This window comes from Pipistrellus kuhlii, unplaced genomic scaffold (genome assembly GCF_014108245.1).
Source record: "Pipistrellus kuhlii isolate mPipKuh1 unplaced genomic scaffold, mPipKuh1.p scaffold_m20_p_148, whole genome shotgun sequence".
Lineage (NCBI taxonomy): Eukaryota > Metazoa > Chordata > Mammalia > Chiroptera > Vespertilionidae > Pipistrellus > Pipistrellus kuhlii.
In genome coordinates, this window is record NW_023425458.1 from 150,249 (window position 1) to 164,196 (window position 13,948).

The 13,948-nt window shown below is 65.4% G+C and overlaps 1 protein-coding gene across 1 annotated transcript in view; it reads right to left on the minus strand.

Moving 5' to 3' along the window:
• Positions 1 to 13,948, minus strand: part of DLGAP2 (DLG associated protein 2) — a 47,021-nt gene that overhangs the window by 14,459 nt on the left and 18,614 nt on the right. The window contains exons 5-7 of the mRNA XM_036437662.2: positions 13,575 to 13,794; positions 3,053 to 3,384; positions 1,917 to 1,958 (exon numbers count right to left, since the gene is read on the minus strand). Coding sequence (XP_036293555.1) covers positions 1,917 to 1,958; positions 3,053 to 3,384; positions 13,575 to 13,794 — 594 coding nt within the window. The remainder of the gene's footprint in view (positions 1 to 1,916; positions 1,959 to 3,052; positions 3,385 to 13,574; positions 13,795 to 13,948) is intronic.

The window sequence follows — 13,948 nt, forward strand, 5'->3', positions numbered from 1 at the left end:
CAGCCCCTCACCCTCAGCCCCGCTCAGTCTCAGCCCTGTTCAGTCTTTCGCCACGTCCCCGGCCTGCACGCAGACAGGCAGGCGTGGCTCTGACACAGGTCCGCGGGCCACGAGGTGCTCCCACTCGCACTGTGGGGGGCTCGGCGCTGGCTGACGGGCCTCCCACGTGGGGGGTCTCCCATGTGGAGAGCGCCAGGCTTCGCGGGCTCCCCCTGCGGAGGCACCGGGAGTCGCTCCCACCTAGAGATGGGCTGAGGCAGGTGCCTGGAGGGCTCTGAACTTAGCCCCATTGTGGGGCCTGGGCATTGTCAACCCTTCTGACAGCTTCACACACACACACACAGACACACACGCACACACACAAAGTAAAGCCTCCGCAACAACAAAGCTGCACATAAACACAAACACAAAAAACCAGCTGATGTCCTGAGCGCCACAAGGAGAGTGAAAGGGGCGGCAGGGGCTCAGGATGGTGGACACTGGACGGGCTGCACCTGGGAAAGGGCCCCGCAGCCACGGCCCGGCAGCCACGGCCCCGCAGCCACGGCCCATCCACCGCATAATACTGGCAACCACAGTCCAGACTCCAGGGCCCCGCAGCCACGGCCCGTCCGCCACGGCCCGGCAGCCACGGCCCATCCACCGCATAATACTGGCAACCACAGTCCAGACTCCAGGACCCGGCAGCCACGGCCCATCCACCGCATAATACTGGCAACCACAGTCCAGACTCCAGGGCCCCGCAGCCACGGCCCGTCCGCCACATCCAACCCTGCAGACCCGGGCAGGAGGGGCCTGTGATGAATGGCAGGGAGGCTGCCAGGGCCTCCCTCAGCCTCGCTCAGGGCCTGGGCTCCTGCAGGGTGTGCCCTGCTCCGGGAGGGACACTGACCACCCCGAGACTCTGTGTGTGTGTGTGGGGGGGGCATGCTCCCCCAGCTTTGGCCGCTGTGCTCAGGGGTGAGGCTGTACTGCCCACCCAGCGAGGCCAAGCGTCTCTGCCAGCTGCGGGACCAGCGCCCCCTCCCGGAGTGCGGCCTGGGGACACGGCCATCACCTCCTCCTGAGGACGCAGAGGGGCCCGTGGGGGGCGAGACCCGGCCCTCCTGGCTTCAGCGAGGCCTGGACACCGCGGGCCACAAGCCCTGAGGCGTGTCAGTCACCGAGCCTCGGTTTCCCCACGACAGCGCCGGGGTTATGGAGGGGCACGTGGTGGGCGGGCACGTGGAGTGGCGCCCGGTCCTTGCTGGGCCCCGTCACCGGCGGGCCGGTGTTCTCTGCTCCCCGATGGCAGCCCCATCACCTCCACCGGGGGAACCCCCAGGCGGAGGCAGTGTTTCCGGGCCGGGAACGCCCGCAGCCTGCCCGTCGCTGCTCCGCAAGCTCACAGGGACCGCGCCCTTCTCTCAGAGCCCCTGACACACGTGCACCTGTGCTCACACTCATCGTCACCGGCCACTCCCAGTCACTCACCGACACGGACCGAGCACACGCCACGTGCCACGCACCGAGCTAGCCGCCCAGTGGCTGAGAGACGGGAGGGATGAGCCGACCAGCATGGCACACAGTCCGGGGGGTCGGCATCCAGGAGGGCGTCTGGGGAGAGGGCAGGGTGACTGTGTTCGAGGGCGGGGTGCAGGTGGTGGGACGGGGCGAGAGGAGGCACCAGGAGCTCCTGGGTGATGGGGCGGGGAGTGGGGACCTCACAATTCTTCTCTTGGGACGTGACCCACGACCTCAAGGGCCCCGTGGGCTGTGCTGTGGCCACAGAAAGTTACGGGATCACACACGGGGGAGGGGGGAGGGGGGAGAGGTCCCCGCAGGGCACAGCGTCAGGACGGGTGACGGAGCCGTCAGTGGCGTCGGGGAAGGAGGGGAGTGAGGTCATGCGGACGGGGCTGTGAGCTGGTACTTACATCCGACCGCGGGTAAGGCTGACGCTCTGGGAACTCAGAATCCTAAACAAAACAACGAACCAGGGTGTGGGCCCGGCCGGGGGCCTCCCGCCGCTCCCATCCCGGATACCGCGCCCTCGGCCCGCAGGGAGCCCCGATTCTAAACCACCGGCCGGGCTCAGGCCAGGCAGGGCGAGGCGGAGTCAGCAGAGCCTGTCTGCCCGGGCGGCAGCGGCTCCTCCCACGGCACGGTGAGCAAGGGGCGGCCACGGGGACAGACCAGGGGAGTCTCCGGGGCAGCCACGGCCCCGCAGCCCCGGGCTGGGACCCCGGCCTAGGTGTGTGCCCCGTGCCTGCCCCGGACAGAGCCGGGGCCAGATGGGCCGCCTGCACCGAGGGCTGTGTCCTGGGCGGGCGCGGGGCTGTTCGTGGTCTGACACCACAGGCCGTGGCACTGGCCGTGGCCACAGAAAAGCCGGGAGTGTCCTGTGTGACACAGAAGCCTGGGAGGCCCACGTGGGTGTGGGCGCCAGCCACGGCCTCCTCTCTCTGTCTGGGGCTCCCAAAGCTCCCCCCATCCCTCCCGCCCCCCACCCTCCGGCCCCCACGCTGGCTGACAGGCTAACAAGCTTTGCAAAAACAGGACAAGAAATTCCTTCCTCACTCTCTAAGTGGCCGGTGGCCCCTAAACCCGTGGTCGGCAAACTGCGGCTCGCGAGCCACAGGCAGCTCTTTGGCCCCTGGAGTGTGGCTCTTCCACAAAATGCCACGGCCTGGGCGAGTCTGTTTTGAAGAAGTGGCGTTAGAAGAAGTTTAAGTTTAAAAACTGTGGCTCTCCAAAGAAATGCCAATCGTTGTCCTGTTGATGTTTGGCTCTGTGGACTGATGAGTTTGCCAGCCACGGCCCTGGGTAGGGAAGGGGCGGGGAGGGGAGGAGCAGAGAGGGGAAGAGAGGGAAGGGGCCTTTGGGCAGCAGGGCGGGCTGGGTCAGGGACGGAGCCTGGGGGTGGGGGAGGGGGCATGTCCAGGCACCTGCGGCTGCCACTGGGGGCGAGACCCGCCCGGCGTCCCAGCCCCGAGGCCGCGGCTCCGCCAGTCCGGGCCCGGCCGTGCCTGCCCCACGCGCCCCGCGCTCCCGTGGCGCCGCGGGCGGCTACCTGGACGCCGATGGAGGCGAGCCGGCCCCGGAGGAAGTCCTCGGCCTTGGCGGCCAGCGTCGTGTCCCCGCGGCCAGGGCCGTCGGCGTGGCGCTGGGCGGCCGTCTCCAGGGCCAGGCTGAGGGCCTTGGTGCTGTCCAGGCTGTCGGTGGAGTTGTAGAGGCCGCGGCCGTCCGGGGCCCAGGGGGAGCCCCGCTGGGCGCGGCCGTCCTGGTAGGCGTCCTGCGTGGACTCGGTGCTGCTCTGGGCCGTCACCGAGATGAGCGGCTTGGAGGTGGTGCGGGGCGGCACGGGCGGCGGCGCCTTCTTGTAGCTGGCGTAGGAGAGGGCGGCTGCAAGACACGAGAGGCCCGTCAGCACCGGCCCGCCCCCGGGAGGCCAGGCCACGGGCCGCTCCCGCCCGCGACCCCGGGCCGGTCCCTCCCAGCGCCCGCCCGCCCGCAACCTCGGCGTCACTGCAGAAACGTCCCTCGGAGAGGGACCCGCACGCCAGGACCCGCCACGCCCACGCTCCGGGGCGCAGGCAGTGGGACAGAGGCCCCGCGCCCCCATCTCCACGCATCACGGGGACATGCTCACTTCCCGAGGCCCCTGGAGAGCAGGAAAAGTCTGCCCAGGCCGTGTGGCTCAGTGGACAGAGCGCTGGCCCAGGGACCGAAGGGCCCCGGGTTTGATTCCAGCCCAGGGCACAGGCTCCTCCCCAGCCGGGCCCTGATCAGGGCTCACGCAGGAGGAGCCCATCCATGTGTCTCTCTCACATCGATGTTTCTTCCCCTCTGTCTTCCCCGCTCTCCTCCACTCTCTCCCTAAAAGCCAATGGGAAACATGCCTGTATGCATACTTGGAGGAAAGCAGGAAACACTACGTTACATAGAGACCGGGACCAAATAGGTTTGTGAGGAAGGAGTTATCTACACCTGGGCCTGGTCCGGGGTGACTGGTTTCCATTCCCCGTGTCGCCCGGAAATGCTTACAATAGGTGAGCATTATAATGATGGAGAGCCCAGCTGGTGCGGCTCAGCGGTTGAGAATCGACCTATGAACCAGGAGGTCAGGGTTCAATTCCCGGTCAGGGCACGGGCCTGTGCGCAGGCCCCATCCCCAGTAGGAGGTGCGTGTGCAGGAGGCAGCCGATCCATGGTTCTCTCTCCTTATTGATATTTTTCTCCCTCTCTCTCTCCTCTCCCTTCTTCTCTGAATGAGAAAACATGTATTAAAACAACAACGCTTTCTCCCGACGTGGATCCGCCGCCCCCAGACGGCTCTTGTTTTCTCCATGGACCTGAAAGGTGTTTCTGTTCACCCAAGGGCGCCTTGGGGACGCGAGCCGCGAGGAGCTCTGAGCGCCAATCGCTGCGTTCCAGCCCCCACAGTCCACGAGAGGGACCAGGCGAGGAGGCGGTGTGTCTGTCCCGTGGCCGTGACCGGAGGCCCGGCCCACGTGTGCACGACGGGCGTGGTTCCCTGAGGGCCTGTGGAAACCGAGTCGCTGCCTCTCGGCGCAGGAAATGGGTGCCTGGAGGGGCGGGCCTGCTAAACCCCGCCACATGTGTCTTCCCGCCCCGTGGCCCCGTGGCTCTGTGCGGCCACGGATACACCGACACTGGGTCTGGGAGAAACAAACGGCCGACCCCTGCTGCTGGGGGAGGAGAGGTCTGATCACATCACAGGGAGACACCGACTTAGAAACACTCCTGACGCCCGGCACCCGCCCCCAACCCCCTCCCCCTGCCATGCGGGAGCCGTGAGGGGTCTGTGTGTGGAGGGGTCAGACGGGCGTGTAACACGCACCCTGCATGTTCCCGTGTTACTCCAGGGGCCCGTGTGCATGTGACACGGCCCCTCCCGTGCCCTGGGATGGGCCTGTTGACAGCACAGCCATCAATCCCTTTTCCATTCCAGGTTAACGGACTGATTTTGAATTTCCTTAATTGAACGACGAAGTTGCAGGTGTCAGTGCCGAGTAAATAATTGCAGGACATGAACTGTCCCAGGGACAGAAAGCCACAGGGGGAGGAAAGCAAACAGGAACCCGTGCCTTCCCGCACTCACTCACCACTGAGCCGTCCCCTCTCTGACACACGTGGGAGGGGGGGTGCCTCGACCCGTGGGTCCGCACTTCCTAAAGGCTCATTACCGAGAGGACTGGAGGCGGGAGGGCGGTGGAGAGAGGATAAAAATGATCCTCTGATCGCGTTAATTTGCCGCCGTGGACTCAGATGAACAATTTTAAAAATCATCTCACACATTCAAGAAAAACATTCAATTATTCAGCTGAGCAGTTTGGGCAGAAGTAATTGTCTCCGTCCTGTGCTGTGAACACCGGGCGAGAATCCATCATCGGAGCCGGAGCACCCGCCCCGCCCGCGCTGCCGTTTCCTCCGTTCGCCAGGCAGACGCTCCGAGCCGCGGAGAGCACACTGACTCGGCAGCTGAATGCTACTGGGTTCCTGTGTCTTCGGGGAGCAGACAGATCAACAGAGACAGGGGGCCCTGAACCTCATGTCAGGTTAATGTAACTATGAGTGGTCAACTGGTTTTAAAATAAAAAATTAAATGATTACTTAAGATCTTAAAGTGACCTGGCCCTCAGGGTGCCCTTCACTGCGAGGGGTGGCCCCGCCGTCTCCTGCATTACTGGGGGCTCCTGTGGGAGACCAGCTAACCGTCCAGATGCAGCCGAACTGCTGGCCGCGTTCCCCGCGCCTGAGCAACCTCGTGGTGACACACCAACACGCTAACCACACGCCTCGTCACCACCGGCATTGAGGAGGCGGCAAGCGCGGGCTCAGTCCTCGGCAGTCCTTTGCACGCCAAGAAGGAAACCCAGAAATCAGCCTCGGACCGCAGGAGGCACAGCTGGGAATCAGGACAAAGTGCAGCCCGCCCCGCCCTGCCTCGCTCTCCGCGTGAGGCCTCGGAGGACGGCAGAGAGCGGAGGGACACACCACGCCGGCCCAGAGCCGGGCCGAGGACCTGCGCGGAAGGCACAGCTCCGAGGGACGGCTGTGCTGCTCTAATGAGTGTCCGCTCCCCAGAGTGTGAAGGGACGGGACGCACTGCCCTTCCCGTAAGTTACAGGAACCACACAGGCCGCCCGCGGGGGTGCGGGGTCCGGGAGCACTCAGACGAGTGCAAACGTGTTAATGAGCCCGCTGTTCCCCGCGCAGACGGCGCTGCTCGCCACGGGAGATCCTGCCTCCGGCTCGGTCACTGAGAGCTCACAGGCCACGAGGAGCTTTCCCGGGTGGGAGCTTTCAGCGGGCTTTCCCGGCTGTCCTGGGAACCCCGAGGGAACCGCTCTGAGAGCCGCAGCCGGAGCCGCCGCGTGCAGGGCGTCCGGGCCAGGCCGGAGCGGTGACCGCAGGGAGGACCGGCCACCCAGGAGGGCACGAAGGCGAGATGCCCAGATGACAGGAGTGTGGGGTGTGGCGCCCGGCCCGCCCCCGGAAGTAACTTCTCAGTGGACACACGGGTACTGTCCGGTCTCCGGGAACGGGGCGCTTTACACTGAGCTGAGCTGGGGCTCTGGGGCTGAGCGTCGACCTATGAACCAGGGGTCACAGCTCCACATCTTTGTCAGGGCAGTAGGGTGCGTGCAGGAGGCAGCCAATCAGTGATTCCCTCTCATCACTGATGTTTCTGTGTCTCTCCCCTTCTCCCTTCTTCTCTCTCAAAAAACAATAAAAACATGTGTAAAGAAATTACTACTGTCTCTTTATTCAAGGAAAAGCCATCTTCCATTGCAACAACCAGTGAAATAGCAAAGCGAGGCTGTGACAGGCAGGGGGAAGGGACGCTGAGGCAGGAGAGAAGTGAACCAGGCCATCCCTGTGAGCAGTGAGCGGCCAGCCTGGACCCACAGCCACTGTCCCCCCAGCCCAGCACAGAGCACAGGGCAAAGCCTCTGAGGAGAGAACACTAACCCTTCCCTAACCCTCCCCTAACCTAACCCCTAACCCTAACCCCTAACCCTAACCCTAACCCCTAACCCTAACCCTAACCCCTAACCCTAACCCTAACCCTAACCCAGCACAGAGCACAGGGCAAAGCCTCTGAGGAGGGAACACTAACCCTTCCCTAACCCTCACCCTCACCATCACCCTAACCCTAACCCCTAACCCTAACCCCTAACCCTAACCCTAACCCCTAACCCTAACCCTAACCCTCTAACCCTAACCCTAACCCTAACCCTCTAACCCTAACCCTAACCCTAACCCTAACCCTAACCCTAACCCTAACCCAGCACAGAGCACAGGGCAAAGCCTCTGAGGAGGGAACATAACCCTTCCCTAACCCTTCCCTAACCCTACCCCAACCCTAACCCTAACCCTAACCCTAACCCTACCCTAACCCTAACCCTAACCCTACCCTAATCCTAACCCTAACCCTAACCCTAACCCCTAACCCACAGCCACTGTCCCCCCAGCCCAGCACAGAGCACGGGGAAAACCTCTGAGGAGGGGATGCGGGGGAGGGGGGAGCGAAGGGGAAGTAAAGGGTTGTTTCCTCCCTGAGCAGAGAAGCCAGTGGGCTCGGGTTTGGCAAGATAAGGCTGCAGGCGCTTCTCAGGAATTCTGGGAAGGCCGCCACCAAGTCAACAGGGACCCGGGAACTAATCTGCACAAAACAGTCATCGGGGTTCTGGACCCTGTGGACAGGAGGGTGTGCAACACGCAGACCCCACCAACTCGCTCTGCAGATTGGCTGAACTCTGGGCCTCGTCCCAGGGGCCCCGACCCGGCCACAGGCGAGAACTCCTCATAAAACTCTCAGCTGCAGCTGCGCCTGAACCGGTATCGTGTCATGAACATGAATTCTGACGGCTTGGCTTCGAAGCCTCGGAGCAGAGGGTCCGTCCCAGGCTTTGTCTGAGCTGCATGAGTGCTTACACTGGCGGGTCCCGGAGACCCCACCCCCTTATCCCTCTGAACCCCGCCCCCAAGCCCACGTCCTAATCCCGCCCCTTCCCCCCGCCCCCACTCTCACTGGTGACTCACATTCAGGACTATGAGGGAGTGCTCTGAATCCCGCGCCTAGGCCCATGCACCCCGGGCCCTGCACACGCAGGCGGAGGGCCAATGTGGGGGTGGGGAGGGGCCTGCACCCGGAGCTGAGGAGGCCGGCCTCCCGGGGCCCCAGTTACCCCGGGGAGACAGGCTGCTCCCCACAGTCCTGGCACCATGGGGAGCTCTGGCTGTCTGCAGATTCCCCCCCCCGTGTGGATGACTGCGTGGTCCGCGGTGACAGACGCCGGGAACACGTCTGACCGGAGCAGAGCCGTTACAACCCACCTCCCGGCACTTCCCCCGGCGTCAGCACCCTCCCTCCCGGACAACCGGGAGGCCGTGTCAACAAGCCCGTCTGCCCGGCGATCCCTGTGGGCCAGGGGCGGCCGTGGGGCGTGAAGGTGAGACGTGTTCAGAACCCTCCGTCTGAGGGAGGACACGCGTCGGTGCGCAGGGGTGTCTGTGGTGGAAGGAGGGGCATGTTGCTGAGCAGCGGGGCCTGGACCCGGCGGGCTGCAGATTAGATTAAAAACAGGCCCATTTGGCTATTTTTCTCATTTTAAAAATTTATTTAATGGATGTCAGAGAGGAAGGGAGAGACGGAAACATCCATGATGAGGGAGAATCATGGGTCGGCTGCCTCCTGCTCGCCCCCTACTGGAGATGGAGCCTGCAACCCGGGCATATGCCCTTGACTGGGAATCAGACCGGGTTCAGAGGGCAACGCTCAACCACTGAGCCACACCGGCCGGGCAGAAAAGGAAACATATTTCAGTAAACGCTGCCTTTGTACTTGGGGACATCCTGGAGATGATTATCACAGGTTCCCGAATTCCTCACTAACAGCCTCCATGCATGTATCTTACCATTTAACTAGCAGCGCCCCCACTTACTCTTCGGGCGTGAATAAGGAATCGTCTCAATAAGTCCTGTTTTTCAAAATCACCCTGTTTATGCTTTTGGAAAAAACTCTGTTGGGGAGTTATTTTCCAGAGACACTTTTAGATCCACAACGAACCTCAATTTGTCAGAAAAACCTCCCTCTCTCCACACACGCGTACCGACCAAGGGCGGCCTGACCTGTCGGGGTTCAAGCCCCGTCTCCCAGGGATTTGACATGAATACAAAGCCCGCCTCGCCCGCGACAGGGCCTGAACCCCTTCGGGAGCGGATGCCGTCCGTACTGTCTGTCTGCCTTGTTCAGGCGCCGCCTGTCATTTCTCTGATTAGACAGACACGGTGGCACGCCGATTCCACCGAGGAAAGCTAATAACAAGCTTTAAATACTGACCAGCCCGGCCAGCGGGATCGGGGCTGAGCGTTCACCTGTGACCCAGGAGGTCACGGTTCCATTCCTGTCAGGGCTCAGGCCCGGGGTGTGGCTCCATCCCCAGTGGGGGGCGTGCAGGAGGCAGCCGACCCATGATGATCCTCTCTCATCACTGATGTTTCTCTCTCTCTGCCTCTTCCTCTTCTAAAAATCAATAAAAACATCTTAAAAAGGGGGGCCAATTAGTGCAGGCCTTCCCTGAGAGTGGGACAAGTTCTGCAATTGTAATTCCACGTGACCTCGCCCACGTCTTGCTGAAGCCTTTTCCATGCAAACAAGAGGCTCTGTTTCCAGGGCTGGTGACACCCCTTCCTGGGCCCCACCCTGTCCCTGTCCCCGCTCTGCCCCTGTCCCCGCTCTGTCCCTGTCCCCACTCTGTCCCTGTTCCCGTCCCCTCTCTGTCCCCGTCCCCTCTCTGTCCCCGTCCCCGCTCTGTCCCCGTCCCCGCTCTGTCCCTGTCCCCGCTCTGCCCGTCCCCGCTCTGCCCGTCCCCGCTCTGTCCCCGTCCCCGCTCTGTCCCCGTCCCCGCTCTGCCCGTCACCGCTCTGCCCGTCCCTGCTCTGTCCCTGTCCCCACTCTGTCCCTGTTCCCGTCCCCTCTCTGTCCCCGTCACCGCTCTGCCCCCGTCCCCGCTCTGTCCCCGTCCCCGCTCTGTCCCCGTCCCCGCTCTGTCCCCGTCCCCGCTCTGTCCCTGTCCCCGCTCTGTCCCTGTCCCCGCTCTGTCCCCGTCCCCGCTCTGCCCCCGTCCCTGTCCCCGCTCTGTCCGTCCCCGCTCTGTCCCTGTCCCTGTCCCCGCTCTGTCCCTGTCCCCGCTCTGTCCCTGTCCCTGTCCCCGCTCTGTCCCTGTCCCCGCTCTGTCCCTGTCCCCGCTCTGTCCCTGTCCCCGCTCTGTCCCTGTCCCCGCTCTGTCCCTGTCCCCGTCCCCTCTCTGTCCCCGTCCCCGCTCTGTCCCTGTCCCTGTCCCCGCTCTGTCCCTGTCCCCGCTCTGTCCCTGTCCCTGTCCCCGCTCTGTCCCTGTCCCCGCTCTGTCCCTGTCCCTGTCCCCGCTCTGTCCCTGTCCCTGTCCCCGTCCCCTCTCTGTCCCTGTCCCCGCTCTGCCCCTGTCCCTGTCCCCGCTCTGTCCCTGTCCCCGCTCTGTCCCTGTCCCTGTCCCCGCTCTGTCCCTGTCCCTGTCCCCGTCCCCTCTCTGTCCCCGTCCCCGCTCTGTCCCCGTCCCCGCTCTGCCCGTCCCCGCTCTGTCCCTGTCCCCGCTCTGCCCGTCCCCGCTCTGTCCCCGTCCCCTCTCTGTCCCCGTCCCCTCTCTGTCCCCGTCCCCGCTCTGCCCGTCCCCGCTCTGTCCCCGTCCCCGCTCTGCCCGTCCCCGCTCTGTCCCTGTCCCCGCTCTGTCCGTCCCCGCTCTGTCCGTCCCCGCTCTGTCCCCGCTCTGTCCGTCCCCGCTCTGCCCGTCCCCTCTCTGTCCCTGTCCCCGCTCTGCCCGTCCCCGCTCTGTCCCCGTCCCCGCTCTGCCCCCGTCCCCGCTCTGCCCCCGTCCCCTCTCTGTCCCTGTCCCCGCTCTGTCCCCGTCCCCGCTCTGTCCCCGTCCCCGCTCTGCCCGTCCCCGCTCTGTCCCCGTCCCCTCTCTGTCCCCGTCCCCGCTCTGTCCGTCCCCGCTCTGTCCCCGTCCCCTCTCTGTCCCCGTCCCCGCTCTGCCCGTCCCCGCTCTGTCCCCGTCCCCGCTCTGTCCCCGCTCTGTCCGTCCCCGCTCTGTCCCTGTCCCCGCTCTGTCCCTGTCCCTGTCCCCGCTCTGTCCCTGTCCCTGTCCCCGTCCCCTCTCTGTCCCCGTCCCCGCTCTGTCCCCGTCCCCGCTCTGCCCGTCCCCGCTCTGTCCCTGTCCCCGCTCTGCCCGTCCCCGCTCTGTCCCCGTCCCCTCTCTGTCCCCGTCCCCTCTCTGTCCCCGTCCCCGCTCTGCCCGTCCCCGCTCTGTCCCCGTCCCCGCTCTGCCCGTCCCCGCTCTGTCCCCGTCCCCTCTCTGTCCCCGTCCCCGCTCTGCCCGTCCCCGCTCTGTCCCCGTCCCCGCTCTGCCCGTCCCCTCTCTGTCCCTGTCCCCGCTCTGTCCCCGTCCCCGCTCTGTCCCCGTCCCCGCTCTGTCCGTCCCCGCTCTGCCCGTCCCCTCTCTGTCCCTGTCCCCGCTCTGCCCGTCCCCGCTCTGTCCCCGTCCCCGCTCTGCCCCCGTCCCCGCTCTGCCCCCGTCCCCTCTCTGTCCCCGTCCCCGCTCTGTCCCCGTCCCCGCTCTGTCCCCGTCCCCTCTCTGTCCCTGTCCCCGCTCTGTCCCCGTCCCCGCTCTGTCCCCGTCCCCGCTCTGTCCCCGTCCCCTCTCTGCCCGTCCCCGCTCTGTCCCCGTCCCCGCTCTGTCCCCGTCCCCTCTCTGCCCCCGTCCCCTCTCTGTCCCCGTCCCCGCTCTGCCCGTCCCCGCTCTGCCCCCGTCCCCGCTCTGCCCCCGTCCCCTCTCTGTCCCTGTCCCCGCTCTGTCCCCGTCCCCGCTCTGTCCCCGTCCCCGCTCTGTCCCCGTCCCCTCTCTGTCCCCGTCCCCGCTCTGTCCCCGTCCCCGCTCTGTCCCTGTTCCCGCTCTGCCCGTCCCCTCTCTGTCCGTCCCCGCTCTGTCCCCGTCCCCTCTCTGTCCCCGTCCCCTCTCTGTCCCCGTCCCCGCTCTGTCCCCGTCCCCGCTCTGTCCCTGTTCCCGCTCTGCCCGTCCCCTCTCTGTCCGTCCCCGCTCTGCCCGTCCCCGCTCTGCCCCCGTCCCCGCTCTGTCCCCGTCCCCGCTCTGTCCCTGTCCCCGCTCTGTCCCCGTCCCCGCTCTGTCCCCGTCCCCTCTCTGCCCCCGTCCCCTCTCTGTCCCCGTCCCCGCTCTGCCCGTCCCCGCTCTGCCCCCGTCCCCGCTCTGTCCCCGTCCCCGCTCTGTCCCCGTCCCCTCTCTGTCCCCGTCCCCGCTCTGCCCGTCCCCTCTCTGTCCCTGTCCCCGCTCTGTCCCCGTCCCCGCTCTGTCCGTCACCGCTCTGCCCGTCCCCTCTCTGTCCCTGTCCCCGCTCTGTCCCCGTCCCCGCTCTGTCCCCGTCCCCGCTCTGCCCCTGTCCCCGTTCTGTCCCCGTCCCCGCTCTGCCCCTGTCCCTGTCCCCGCTCTGTCCCTGTCCCTGCTCTGCCCCTGTCCCCGCTCTATCTGTCCCTGTCCCCTCTCTGCCCCTGTCCCCACTCTATCTGCCCCCGTCCCGGCTCTGCCCTGTCCCTGGCCCGCTCTGGCTCCGGTGCTGAGATCTGGAGCCTGGTGCCCAGGGCCTCTGAGAACGCCCTGGGTCTGTGTGACGGTGGCCGTGTCCCGAGCCTCATGTATTCCGGTCACCTCTCCTCAGCGCGGCGAGCTCTGAGCAGGCAGCACGGGATTTTACCGCCGGCTCCGGCACGGCTATCCATCGTGCACAGAAATGACGGCGCGGGGAAATGTTAGCGCGGGGCGGCAGGCGGTAAATTCCCTGGGGTGGATGCGGCTGCCACAGGACGGCGGAAACGGTGACATTGGCTCCCGGAGTCTGCCAGCAGCTGGAGGATTTATGCCGATGCCTGGTGCCGGCGGCCGTGAATCAAGTTTATGGGCTCACTGAGCGGGGGGACGGCTGGACGGCCAGCCCGTGCGCCCGCGTCCCTGAGCCTCCGAGGGCTGGCTGCCTTCGACCGAACGCTGACAGGTAAAGAGCCACCACCTGCTAATGGGCAGTGCTTACACTCTTTCCTTTTTTAAAGTGTGTTTTTATGGGTGTCAGAGAGGACAGGAGAGGGAGAGATAGAAACATCCATGATGAGAGAGAACCATGGACCGACTGCCTTCTGCACGCCCCCCAGTGGGGATTGAGCCCGCAACCTGGGCCTGTGCCCTGACCGGGAATCGAACCCGTGACCTCCTGTGTGTGCAAACATGTACTCCACCGGAGCCCCATGGGCCAGGCAGACTTAACTGTTTCTAAAAACCTTGACAACTACGGGTTTCATCCTCAGAAGAAAGAAGTTACCTGTGAGAGAAACTGTTCAGCGCGCCCTGGCAGTCACGACGTCACCCGCCCAGGCGAGCAGTTCCCGGCCCCGGAGCCGGCGGCCCTGCGCGGGGTTCCTGGGAGGAGACGCACCCGCCCGCCACCGGGGGCGCCACACGTCTCACCTGCAGTGGAACGGATGGTGGCGGTGACGTGAGCTGGCGTCAGCACGGGGAGACACTCGTCGTCCTGGGCATAGCCGGCCTGGATGGCGCGCAGGTAGCTGTGGCTGCGCGTCCGGAAGCAGCCGGGCAGGTCCAGGGCGTCCATGGCCTGCGACTCCGCCTCGCCGAACACCGACTCGCACACCGACTCGAACTGCCCGTTGACCTCTGCCTCGCTCATCTGCAACCGGAAGGCGCGGTTGGTGGTGAGGCCGCCACGCACAGCCGGACCCATGGGCACGAAACCCACCAGCTTCCGGAGAGTCTCCCACCCCCAGCACAGCGAGTGTGACAGCAGCACGGCGAGTGTGACATCAGCATGGTGTGTGTGACAC